General features: G+C 44.3%; 1 protein-coding gene across 1 annotated transcript in view; it reads right to left on the minus strand.

The window, feature by feature from the left end:
• Positions 1 to 12076, minus strand: part of MAN1C1 (mannosidase alpha class 1C member 1) — a 231154-nt gene that overhangs the window by 17110 nt on the left and 201968 nt on the right. The window contains exon 7 of the mRNA XM_043997940.1: positions 5945 to 6038. Coding sequence (XP_043853875.1) covers positions 5945 to 6038 — 94 coding nt within the window. The remainder of the gene's footprint in view (positions 1 to 5944; positions 6039 to 12076) is intronic.

A 12076-nucleotide genomic window follows, 5' to 3' on the forward strand; every position in this document is an offset into this window, starting at 1 on the left:
CTCAGAACATTAAATGTCAGAGAGGAAAGGGGCCTTAGAACAAAAACAAAAGTCAGAGCTGGGAGGAGTCTTAGAACAGAGACTGTTTTAAAGGGGGCAGCACGTACAAGGGAAAGAATTCTGATCGTGGAGTCAGAGGGCCTAGGTTCAAAGCTTGCTTCTACCACTTATTATCTGTGTAACCTTGGAAAAGTAATTTTACCCTCCCTGGGCCTCAGTTTCCCCATCTGTAAAAAGAGGAAATTGGATTAGGTGGTCTCTGAGGTCTCTTTCAGCTCTAAATCTATGGTCCTATGCATGTCAGAGATGGATGCACAAAAGGTTTGGAGATGAACACAGACTTTGAGATAGAAGGGGCAACTCACTGCTAATGCTGACCACATCTTCCTCCTTCCTTCCCTCCCTCCCCCTCCCCCTTCTCTGTCTCGTCTCCATCTTTTCTTTCTGTGTCTCTATCTCGGTTTTTCTCTTTTCTTGGCTCCTGGGAGGCTGCTTCCTCCTCCTGTTCCTCTTCCTGCTCCTTCCCAGGCATGGTCCCCGGAGCATGGTGATGATCCTCAGAGCTCTGCCCTGGGCCCTCTTCTCTACTCTCTGGACACTCACATCCTCTGTCTCGTCAGTTCTCATAGGTACAATTATCACCTCGATGTCAAGGACTCTCAGGTTGCTGTATCTCTCTCTATTCAGGCTGTCCTCCAAATCTTAGAGCATTTAAAAATGTATTAAAGCCCAAGACTGCACTAAGATTTTTGGGACACTCTGTAAAATAATGACGATAATGATGATTTTGATTGGGGGGGGGGAGGTGAGAGGAACCAAATCCCAACTTATTTCATTGACTAGTCTAGTAAAGAAACTCCCCTTTGCCAATGCATGTTCCGCCTGGCATCGTGGAAAGAGTACTTTGACTTTGGAGTTAGAGGACCTTGGCTGGAAAAGCTACCTGTGGATACATTCCCTGTATTACCTTGGACAAGTCACTTAACTTCCCCGGGCTTCAGTTCCTAATCTGTAAAATCGAGGAGGGGGGTGGTGGAGCAGATGGCTTCTAAAGTCTCCCCCCCCCCACCTCTAAATCAGTTATAATCTCATAACCAGTGATTTTTTTTTTTGCAGGGCACTGAGACCCAGGGTCACAGAGTTAGTAAGTGTCAAGTATCTGAGGCTGGATTTGAATTCAGGTTCTCCTGAATCCAGGGCCAATGCTTTATCCAACTGTGCCACCTAGCTTCCCCCCCTCCCCCCACCAGCTGGGGATTTTTAACCTTTTATATATCATTATCCTTCTTTTGTCAGCCTGAGAAAGCCTAAGGATATCTTCTCAAAAATGATATTTTCAACTGCATAAAATCAAACAGGATGACAAGAGAAACCAGTTATACTAAATTACATTGTTTTTATGGAATCCAGGATAAGAACCTCTACTGCGGAGGCTGCCCGGCCTCCAAATCTCAGGCCTTGATTATATATCAGAGATTTAATGACTTGCTATAGGTCCCACAAGCAGTAGTCACCAAAGCAACATGCAAAAACTATGTATAAACAAGAAAAATCCAGGATAAATGACTGAACCACCCCCTCAATTCCATATTCTCCTCCGATGGAAATTTTTTTTTTTCAGGGTCTAGTCCAAGGCACGCCTCCTCCAGGAATTATTTGCAGAACGCCCTAGCCCACACTGATGCCTCCTCTGAGCAGCCCCAGAGCTTCCCATGTGTTCTGCCCATTGGGCACTTAGCACATCCTGTCTTGTGTTTCTAATTACCAGGTATATATGTCTTATTTCACCCACCAGACAGGCAGCGGGGATCTGGCAGGGAAGTCTGAGCTTTCTACTTCTTTGTGCCCCAGCAGTACCGAGCACACCCTATGTGTCCAAAGATGACCATTTGTTGGCAGAAATCCTGGCTTTCCATGGGTATTTTAGCCTATTTGCAAGACTGTCCTGAAAATATCTGGCCCTCTGTGGTTCTCATTATTTACCCAGTTTGGAAAGTCTTCTATTCTTTATTAACTTTCCCTTGGTGGGAAGACCAGTATTGCTGAGCAGCCTGAAAGGGTAGTAAGTTCCCTGTCATATAGAGTTTTGTTTTGTTTTTTGTTTTGTTTTTGGTGGGACGATGAGGGTTAGGTGACTTTCCCAGGGTCACACAGCTAGTAAGTGTCAAGTGTTTGATACTGGATTTGAACTCAAGTCCTCCTGAATCCAGGGCCAGTGCCTTATCCACTGTGCCACCTAGCTGCCCTGCATATAGAGTTTTAATGGCTACTTGTCAGAGATAACAATAAGAACAACAATTAGCATTTATGTAGTACTTTAAGGTTTGCAAAGTACTTCACCTCTGTTAACTCATTTGATATTCACTATAATAACCCAGTGAGATACATGCTATTGTCCCCCATATTTACAGATGAGGAAACTGAGGCACAGAGCGATTACATGACTTGCCCAGGAAGCATTTGAGGAAGGTTTTGAACGCAGTCTTTCTGACTCCAAGTTCTGTGCTCTCTCCACTGCATCATCTGGCTGTCTCCTATGCAGGGAGCTCCTGATTAGGTTGGAGTTGTATTTGAAGCTCTCTTGTGCCCCTTTTGTCTAGGACTGAGAGTCAAGGATTCCAGTCTTCTCAGTGTAAGTACAGAGAAAAATTAGGAAGGAAATATGGGTGAAGCCAGTGATGAAAGAGCCTGCCTGGCCTTCTGGGAGCACAGGATTTGGGGTTAGAAGGGACCTTCCAAGGCATTGTGTAATCCAGGGGATCTTCACCTTTTATGCCTAGGACCCCTTGGGCAATCTGGTAGAGTTTGAGGACCCCTACTCACAATGTTTGTTGCCTACTTACTTTCTTTTTTTTCTTTTCATTTCTTTCTTTTTTGTGAGGTAATTGGGGTTAAGTGACTTGCCCAGGGTCACACAGCTAGTAAGTGTCAAGTGTCTGAGGTTGGATTTGAACTCAGGTCCTCTTGACTCCAGGGCCGGTGCTCTATCCACTGCCACCTTGCTGCCCCCGCCTACTTTCATAATTAAAGAAAATGCTAAATTTCAGTTAGAGGTTAGTGAAAAGAAAACTAAAACTTTTTTCCCCATCTAGGTTTTTCCTGACATCCAACCATGGATCCCAAGTTAAGAACCCCTGACCTAATCCAACTCCCACATAGGATCATAACTCACAGAGCTGGAACTGCAAGGAACCTTAGAGATAACAGTCCAATGCCCCCATTTTACATATTGAGAAAACAGGCCCAAAGATGAGGGACTTGGCTGTGGTCACAGGAGTGGTAAAGTAACAAGAGACTGGATTTGAACCCAGGTCCTCAGACTGCAAACCCAGAGTTCTTTCCACTGCACCTCTCATTTCATACATGAGGAAACAGGAGCCTGAAGAGGTTATATGATACCCCCAAGATCACAGCTAAGAAGTTATCGGAACCTAGATTTGAACCCAGGTCCTCGGGCTGGCCACTCCATGGCCTGACCCAGCTCCCCTCTTTTGCTCAGTGCCTCCAGGCTCTCTCTCTGCACTCTGGGTCCCTCATCACAGTCTTGTTGTCACTGAGCATCTGTTTCATAGCAGTCATGTACCAGATGTGCCGAGCCAGAAAAAGCATCCTTCCTTGGCCTAAGCTGATCTCCTCCTCAGAGGGACTTAGGAGTGACAGGGCCGGCCAAACACAATCTGCTCTTGTTCCAATTGTTTAGGGCTCCCCAAGCAGCCGTCAGGGCCACAGCCCCTGCGAGTGAAAGCAGATTTTATAGTCTTTAGAAGCTTCCCTGTTGGAGTCTGATGGCTGCACCCCATCCTGTAAGTAGCCTTGGCAAACACTCTAGGTGTCAGCATGGGGGAAGGGTCCTGAGGTCCTTAGTTTCTTGTCTTATCTCTGACCTGGACTGGGGAAGATGTGGAAGGGTGAAGGAACCCCTATCTGTGGACCAAGGCAGGAGGTCCACACGGGGGTATAAGAAGGGGGGACAATGAGCAAAGTTTGAATCAGTCATCCCCCACTTGTGAAGGCTGTTGCCCCAGAGGATAGAGGCATCCAGCTGCAGTGGAAACTTGAGATATGATTGAAAAGGCAGAGATGTAGCAGGAGCAGAGCACTTGCTTAGTGCCTGGGAGGTGGTTAATGAATGCTTGTGGTGTAGAAAGAAGCCTAACGGAGTAGAGAAAGGACTGGTTAGGAAGGGAGGTGAAAGTATTCTATGTTTTGAAGCAGACCTTTATGCCTAGGTGAGACCCCTCACAGGGCTATGATGAGGCTCAAAAGTCATGACAAAAGTGCAAATGTTCCATAACCAGAAAGCACAATAGAAATATGAACTGTTCTTATTGTTACTGTTAGAAGCAGCTTAGAGTCAGGAAGACGTGGGTTCAAATTCTGTCTCTGACACATACTGGCTATGTAACCCTGGGCAAGTATCTTAATCTCTAAGTGCTCTAGGCAACATCTAAGATGACAAGTTGCAGAGAAGGTGCTAACCTGCATTGGTAGAGGGAGCTTCCTCACCTGGAAGTTTCCTATACCAGTGAAATTACAGGTCCAGTACCTATCCTTACTATTACTGTTATGAGAAATAGTTTGATGGTACAGTGGATAGAGCACTGAGCCTGGATCAGGAAGACCTGTGTTCTGATCTAGCCTCAGAGACTAGCTGTGTGACCCTGGGCAAGTCATATCATTTTTATTTACCTCAGTTTCCTCATCTATAAAAATGGGAATAATTGCACATATCCCATGAGGTTGTTGTGAGGACCAAATGAATTTCTATATCTATGTCCATGTCCATGTCCATGTCTGTCTGTCTGTCTATCTATCTAGCTTTCTTTCTATCATCTATCAATCAATCTTTCTATCTGTCTATCTATCTATCTATCTATCTATCTATCTATCTATCTATCTATCTATCTATCTATCTATCTATCTTTCTATCTATCTATCTATCTATCTATCTATCTATCTATCTATCTATCTATCTATCTATCTTTCTATCTATCTATCTATCTTTCTATCTATCTATCTTTCTATCTATCTATCTATCTATCTATCTATCTATCTATCTATCTATCTTTCTTTCTTTCTTTCTTTCTTTCTATCTATCTATCTATCTATCTATCTATCTATCTATCTATCTATCTATCTATCTATCTATCTATCTATCCTTTGCAAACCTTAAATTTGTGTGGCCTGGCCAAATCATTTAACCTCTATCTACCTCAGTTTTCTCATATGTAAAAATAATAATAATAATGATGGTGGCTTAATTGTATATCTATAGATAGACAGATATAAGTAACTTTCCACTCCAACCTCTCAGGGTTGTTGGGAGGATAACATGAGATGATATTTATAGTTAGAGTGCTTTGCAAATCTTTAAATGCCCTATAAATGTGATCTAGCAAGAATTATTATTATTATTATTATTATTATTATTATTTTGGTGAGGCAATTGGGTTTAAGTGACTTGCCCAGGGTCACACAGCTAGTTAAGTGTCAAGTATCTGAGGCCGGATTTGAACTCAGGTAGTCCTGAATCCAGGGCTGGTGCCTGATCCACTGTGCCACCCAGTTGCCCCACTAGCAAGAATTATTTACACTGGACCTGTGGTTTTGCAGGTGAAGGGTACTCTCAGTAAGAAAAGTCTCTGCCCGTGTAGGTCAGCACCTTCACTAAAACTTATCCTCTTAGAGACATACCTGGGCCCCTAAGAGGCTGAGTGACTTCCCCAGGGCTACACAGCCAGTACATGTCAGAGTTGGGACTTGAATCCAGGATTTACTATGCCCTGCTGCCTATAGAGCTATTATTAGTCATAAATAATAAGTACTCTTGATAATGATTAGTAACATCACTAACAAAACACCCCCCTCCCCAACCCCGCACTTCTGCCCCCCGCCCCAGCCTTCTTCAGCAAGCACACACATCCCAGAGGATTGAGCTACGTACGTTGGACCCAGCTGCCGCTGACAGGGCTGAGGAAGTTGGGATAAAGGCCTTTGGGCTTCTCAGTTCTGTTGAGGACCCTGCGGATATTCTTAACCTGTACAGAGAGAAGACACAGGGGATTCCTCACTTACATGAAGGTACAAGCAGGGAGGACACATTCAAATTCGGCCATGTTGATCACCTCAGAGGGACTCAGGATTAAGAGGACTGCTCTGGCCAGTCAGTGCTAGGCCATGGGCCAGGAGATGCTGGCCTGGGGCAGGGGCTAGCCTGGCCTTTTCTCTTGTGCTCAGTTAGTCAATAAGTAATTATTAAGTGCTCCCTATGTGCTAGACACTATGCTCATACTGGGGATACAAAGGTCAAGGCATTTGACTCTTCTCTGTTTTGCCCCCAGTTCCCTGCCTATGCCCCCAGCCCCTCTTCCCAAAGCAAGTTGTTGCTGCTGTTGTATCCAACTCTTCATGACTCCATTTGAGGTTTTCTTGGCAAAGACACCAGAGTGATTTGCCATTTCCTTCTCCAGTTCATTTTACAGAGGAGGAAACTAAGGCAAACAGGGTTCAATGACTTACCCAGAGTCACACAGCTAGGAAGTATCTAAGGTCACCTTTAAACTCAGGTCCTTCTGATTCCAGGGCCCATGCTCTAACCACATAGACACCTACCTGCCCCTCCTAAAGAGAGATGTAAGTTCAAATCCAGCCTCACACCATTACTAGCTGTGTGACTCAGGCTAAGTAATTTAGCCTCAGTTTGCCTCAGTTTCCTAAACTGTAAAAATGGGAATAGTAATAAAAGCACATACCTCCCAGAGATGTTGTGAGGATAACATGAGATAATAGTCATAAAAGTCTTTGCAAACCTAAAACTATTATATAAATTCTTTTTTCCCATATAAATATTTGATTATTTTCCAGTTACATTTAGAGATAATTTTCAACATTTGTTTTTATAAGATTTCTAGTTTCAAATTTTTCTCCATCCCTCCCCTCCCCCCTCCCCAAGACAGCAAGTAATTTGATATAAGTTATATATGTACAATCACATTAAACATATTTCTGCATTAGTCATGTAATAAGAGAAGAATCAGAGCAAAAAGGAAAAACCTCAAAAAAAGAAAAACAACAACAAAAACAATAGAAGTAGTATGGTTTGATCTGTATCCAGATTCAACAGTTCTTTTTTTTCTGGATTTGGAGAGCATTTTCTATCATGAGTCCTTTGGAACTATCTTGGACCATTGTATTGCTGAGAAGAATCAAGTCTATCACAGTTGATACTGTGTTGTTGATACTGTGTACAATGTTCTGGTTCTGCTCATCTCACTCATCATCAGTTCATGCAAGTCCTTCCAGGTTTCTCTGAAATCCACCTGCTCATCATTTCTTACAGCACAATAGTATTCCATTACATTCATATACCACAACTTGTTCAGCCATTCCCTAATTGATGAGCATTCCCTCAGTTTCCAAATTCTTGCCACCACAAAAAGAGCAGCTATAAATATTTTTGTGTATGTGGGTCCTTTTCCCTTTTTTATGATCTCTTTGGGAAAAAGCCCTAATAGTGGTATTGCTGGGTCAAAGGGTAGGCAAAGTTTTTTTGTTTGTTTGTTGTTTTTTTCTGAGGGGCAATGGGGGTTAAGTGACTTGCCCAGGGTCACGCAGCTAGTAAGTCTTAAGTGTCTGAGGCCAGATTTGAGCTCAGGTCGTCCTGAATCCAGGGCCAGTGCTTTATCCACTGCGCCACCTAGCTGCCCCCCTAGGCAAAGTTTTATAGTCCTTTGGGCAAAGTGCTATATAAATTCTAGAAATTATATATCTATATCTGTATGTATATATGTATGTATGTATATAATACATCTCTTGTAGACAGGGATTTTTTCCTTAGGGCTTCTCATAGAACAGCAGCCCAAGTATAAATCTACTTACAGGGTTATAGAATGCTATTGGAAATAAACTGGTCAAAGTCAAACAGAAGCCCACTTGGAAAGAGAATATGACTTACCTCAAATCACACAGCTAATAATGGGTAGAGCACTATTCAAACCCTGCTCGCCTGACTCCATGTCATAGAGGAAATGGTATGGAATCTCTTGGAGGGCAGGCACTTTCATTTTTGTCTTTGTAGCCCCCAGCCTGTACTACAGTGTCTGACACACAGTAGGTGCTTCATAAATGTTTAAATTGAGCTGAATGCCATGATAACCTGGGTTGTCCAACACAGACACAAGATGCCCACTGAACCTCCAAGCAAAGGCTGAAGAAATCCTTGGAGGTCTAGAGGGATTCATAAGCCAGGAAGGAGGCTGGTTTAGGGAATGCCTGGTCCTTCCCATTCTGAGAAGCTGGAACCTTATCTCACTCATGGCCAGAATAATTTTAGACTAGATGTAACTAACTGCCTTCCAGGTGTTCATATTCCTGTTCTCAGCTATATTCCCATTGTGGGTAATAGTCAAATCCTAGATGAAGGGGCTCTCGCTGCTCCTGGATAGGTGGAGAAGAGACCAAGAATGGTCCTGGTAGCCAAGGTAGGTCAGGGTGTCAAGGAAGGAGAGAAGTAGACTAAGGGACCCCCTTGTTCTTTCCAGTACTAATTCGGCACCAAGGGCAGTGACTATGTTCTCTGCTCCCTAAGTTGTTCTCATCTCCAAGTTAAACCTTCCCATTTCCTACAACCAACTTCTCAATACTCAAAGGCCAATTACAGAATGTTGTGCCTTCCCTCGTGTGAACCAACCCTAATTAAATTATAGAATCACAGAATGTCAGAGCTGGGAGGAATCTTAGATCATAGCTTAGAGGGTCCTTAGAGCACAGAATCTGGGGCAACTACGTGGGGCAGTGGATAAAGTGCTGGCCCAGAAGTCAGGAGGACTCATCTTCCTGAGTTCAAGTCTGGCCTCAGACACTTAATAGCTGTGTGACCCGGGGCAAGTCACTTCACCTTGTTTGCCTCCATTTCCTTATCTGTAAAAGGAAATGGCAAACACTCCAGTGTCTTTGCCAAGAAAACCCCAAATGAGGTCATGAAGAGTCTCACACGATTGAAACAACTCAACAACAACAGAGCATAGTATGGCTGAACCGAGAGAGGCTTTGGAAGGTAGACTGCTAGAGCTGGAAGGGGCTTCAGAATACAGAATTCTGAATGGGAAGAGTCCTTAGAACATAAAATGTCAGAGACTGGTGGGAACTTAAAGCATAGCATGCCGAAGTTAGAGGGACCTTGGAACACAATGCTTGAGACAAAAGGGATTCTAGAATATGAGAACTAGGAGAATGTGTAGAATATAGACTCTGAGGACTGGGAGAGACCTTAACCAGTCCAGAATGCTGAAGCTGACATGATCCTTAAGAGACCATCTTATCAAGCCTTCTCATTTCATAGACCACACCACTTCTACCCATCTGTTCAACAATTCAACTGAACAAGTATTAAGTGTACACTCTAGTCCTGTCCTCTGGGACCAGGAAGAATGAGCCCCAGGGACAGCTCTTGAAACACCTGAAGGAAGTGATTGTTCCCTCCAATCCTTCTCCACCCCCCCCCCCAAGGCTAAGCAGTCTCACATCCTACAATCAATCTACGCATGGCCTGGTCTCCACTTCTTGGTTAGCCTTCACTTCTGGGTGTCCTCCAGTTTGTTCACATCCTTCCTAAAATGTGGCAGTCAGAACAGAATATAATCTCCCAGAGATGACTGGGTCATCATCTTCCTCATTCTAGACAACTCTTCAACTCTCAAGCCTCAGTTTCCTTATCTGTAAAATGAGAGGGTTGAACTGCATAGCCTCTGAGGCTATGCTCTGAGCCTGAGGCTGCCCAAGGTCTTGTTGGATGGGGAAATCGAGGTTCAAGAGGAGCATGTTGCGTAAGGTAACCCTTGGCAAATCAATGGCCAAGTGGGGCTGGAACTCAGTTCTCCTATACTTATTGAGGAACAAGGGTTCCTTCTAACTCTTACCAGTCTCTCAGGTGGAGGCTTACTGGGACCTCCATATTGGAATCTGCCATACAGTGGCATGTTAAATCCAACATGGTATGGGGCCACTCAGAAGAAAGACAGCCCCCCCCCATCCGTGCCCCAGGAGATGTTACTGTTAATAGATTTATCTACAAGCCAAGCAAGGGAAAGCTGGCGTTTGAGCTGTCAGACCCTTTTTTCCAGAGCATGGTTCTGCGCTCTGCCAAGTCAGGTCTCATTTCCATTCCCGTTAACAGAGCCCATTAAATCAGGGCAAGGATGCGCTTGTACCTCAAGCTATTTCCAGCTGTCCTGGCGGTGAGCAGCCGAGCAGGTTAAATTAGATCCCACCGTGGGCATGGGCCCCATCTAGAATTTGGGCCAATTTGTGGCCTGCCAATAACCACCTCAGCAGGAGGCATGATTGGGGGGACTAAAATAGGCCCAGAATGTAAATGGACCAGAAAAATTAACTGGAAAGAAACCTTTGAGTTTCATAGCCCAAATCAGCCGCATGAGCATGGCATCTCTGGTCTTGTCTTCCTTCTCTCAGATTATCTCAGGGCTGGAGCAAAGGCCTCTTTCCATTATTCTTAGAACTAGTCAGAGCCTTTTTAGAAGGCTTAGCCTAGGAAATACCAGAAATGGGGGAGCTGGAGAAGGTTAAAGGGATGGCATCCAGAGGATGGAAAGTTTGGAAAATAAAGTCTATTGAGAAAAGAATAGAGAGGGTGTGTGTGTGTGTGTGTGTGTGTGTGTGTGTGTGTGTGTGTGTGTAGGGGAAGAGTTATTCACATGGAAAAGTAGCCAGATGTCTTTAAAAGTCTTAAAGGTTATTCTAGAAAGTATGGTGACCATTGGCCTTCATCTTGAGACAAAATAGATGATTCAGGATTCAAGATCTCATCTGGTTAGAAGGATGGGCCCAAATGAAATTTAAAAAGGAAAAAAAGGAATGGAATAGCAATAAATGGAAATGCCCACTTTGAGTTTAGGAAATCAGGGCAGGTGGTGCAGTGGATAGAACACAGGACCTGGGAGTCAGGGAAGACGCACGTTTGAAACTGGTCCCAGACACTTACTAGTTTGGGCAAGTCACTTCACCTCTGTCTGCCTCAGTTTCCTCATCTGTAAAATGAAGATTAATAACAGCACCTCCCTCTCAGGGTTGTTGTAAGAGTAAAATGCAATAATATTTGTAAAACACTTTGCAGACTTTTAAGCATTATAAATATATAAATGCAAGTACTGTTTATTTGGGGGAAAGGGCTGCAGGTCACATGAAAAGGGCCTGGGGGATTGAATGGATTAATATGAACATGAGTCAACAGTATAATTCAACAGTCAAAGATGCTAACGTGTTCTATTTTTTTGGGGGGGGGCAGGGCAATGGGGGTTAAGTGACTTGCCCAGGGTCATACAGCTAGTAAGTGTCAAGTGTCTGAGGCCGGATTTGAACTCAGGTCCTCCTGAATCCAGGGCCAGTGCCTTATCCACTGTGCCACCTAGCTTCCCCAGTGCTAGTGTGTTCTTAGCCAGTATTCGAAAAAGTTGATTATCTTGAATGAGGGACAAGACAGTCCCCTGGCTTCCTGCCCTTATCAGATCACATGTGGAATATTAGATTCAGTTCTGGGTATCACATTTTAGGCAAGGCAGTGACATTGTAGACTCATCAGCAACTCAGTCTCTAGTCTTGGGAAGATTATGGCTGGTGTGGGGGGGGATGATGTCATACAATGACTTAGGTTAGTATATGGGAGAGGGATTCGATGTCTTCTGCTTGGCATCAGAAGACAGAAGTAAGACCGGCAGGTCGAAGGCACAGAGGGCTACACTGAGGCTCAGCAGAAGGAAGTTGTTGTTGTTGTTGTTCTTCTTCTTCTTCTTCTTCAGCAATGAGGGTTAAGTGACTTGCCCAGGGTCACACAGCTAGTAAGTGTCAGGTATCTGCGGCCAGATTTGAACTCAGGCCCTCCTGAATCCAGGGCCCATGCTTTATCCACTGCACCACCTAGCTGCCCCAGGAAGCTTTTTTAACTACACAAAAGTAGGATGGTGGGTTCTCTAGGCCTTCCAGTGGAAACTGGGCCACAACTTGTTTTAAGGATGTCCTGGCCTCTTAGAGGCTGGACCACATACCCTCTGATGTCCCTGTC

The sequence above is a fragment of the Dromiciops gliroides genome, chromosome 3 (genome assembly GCF_019393635.1).
Source record: "Dromiciops gliroides isolate mDroGli1 chromosome 3, mDroGli1.pri, whole genome shotgun sequence".
NCBI lineage: Eukaryota > Metazoa > Chordata > Mammalia > Microbiotheria > Microbiotheriidae > Dromiciops > Dromiciops gliroides.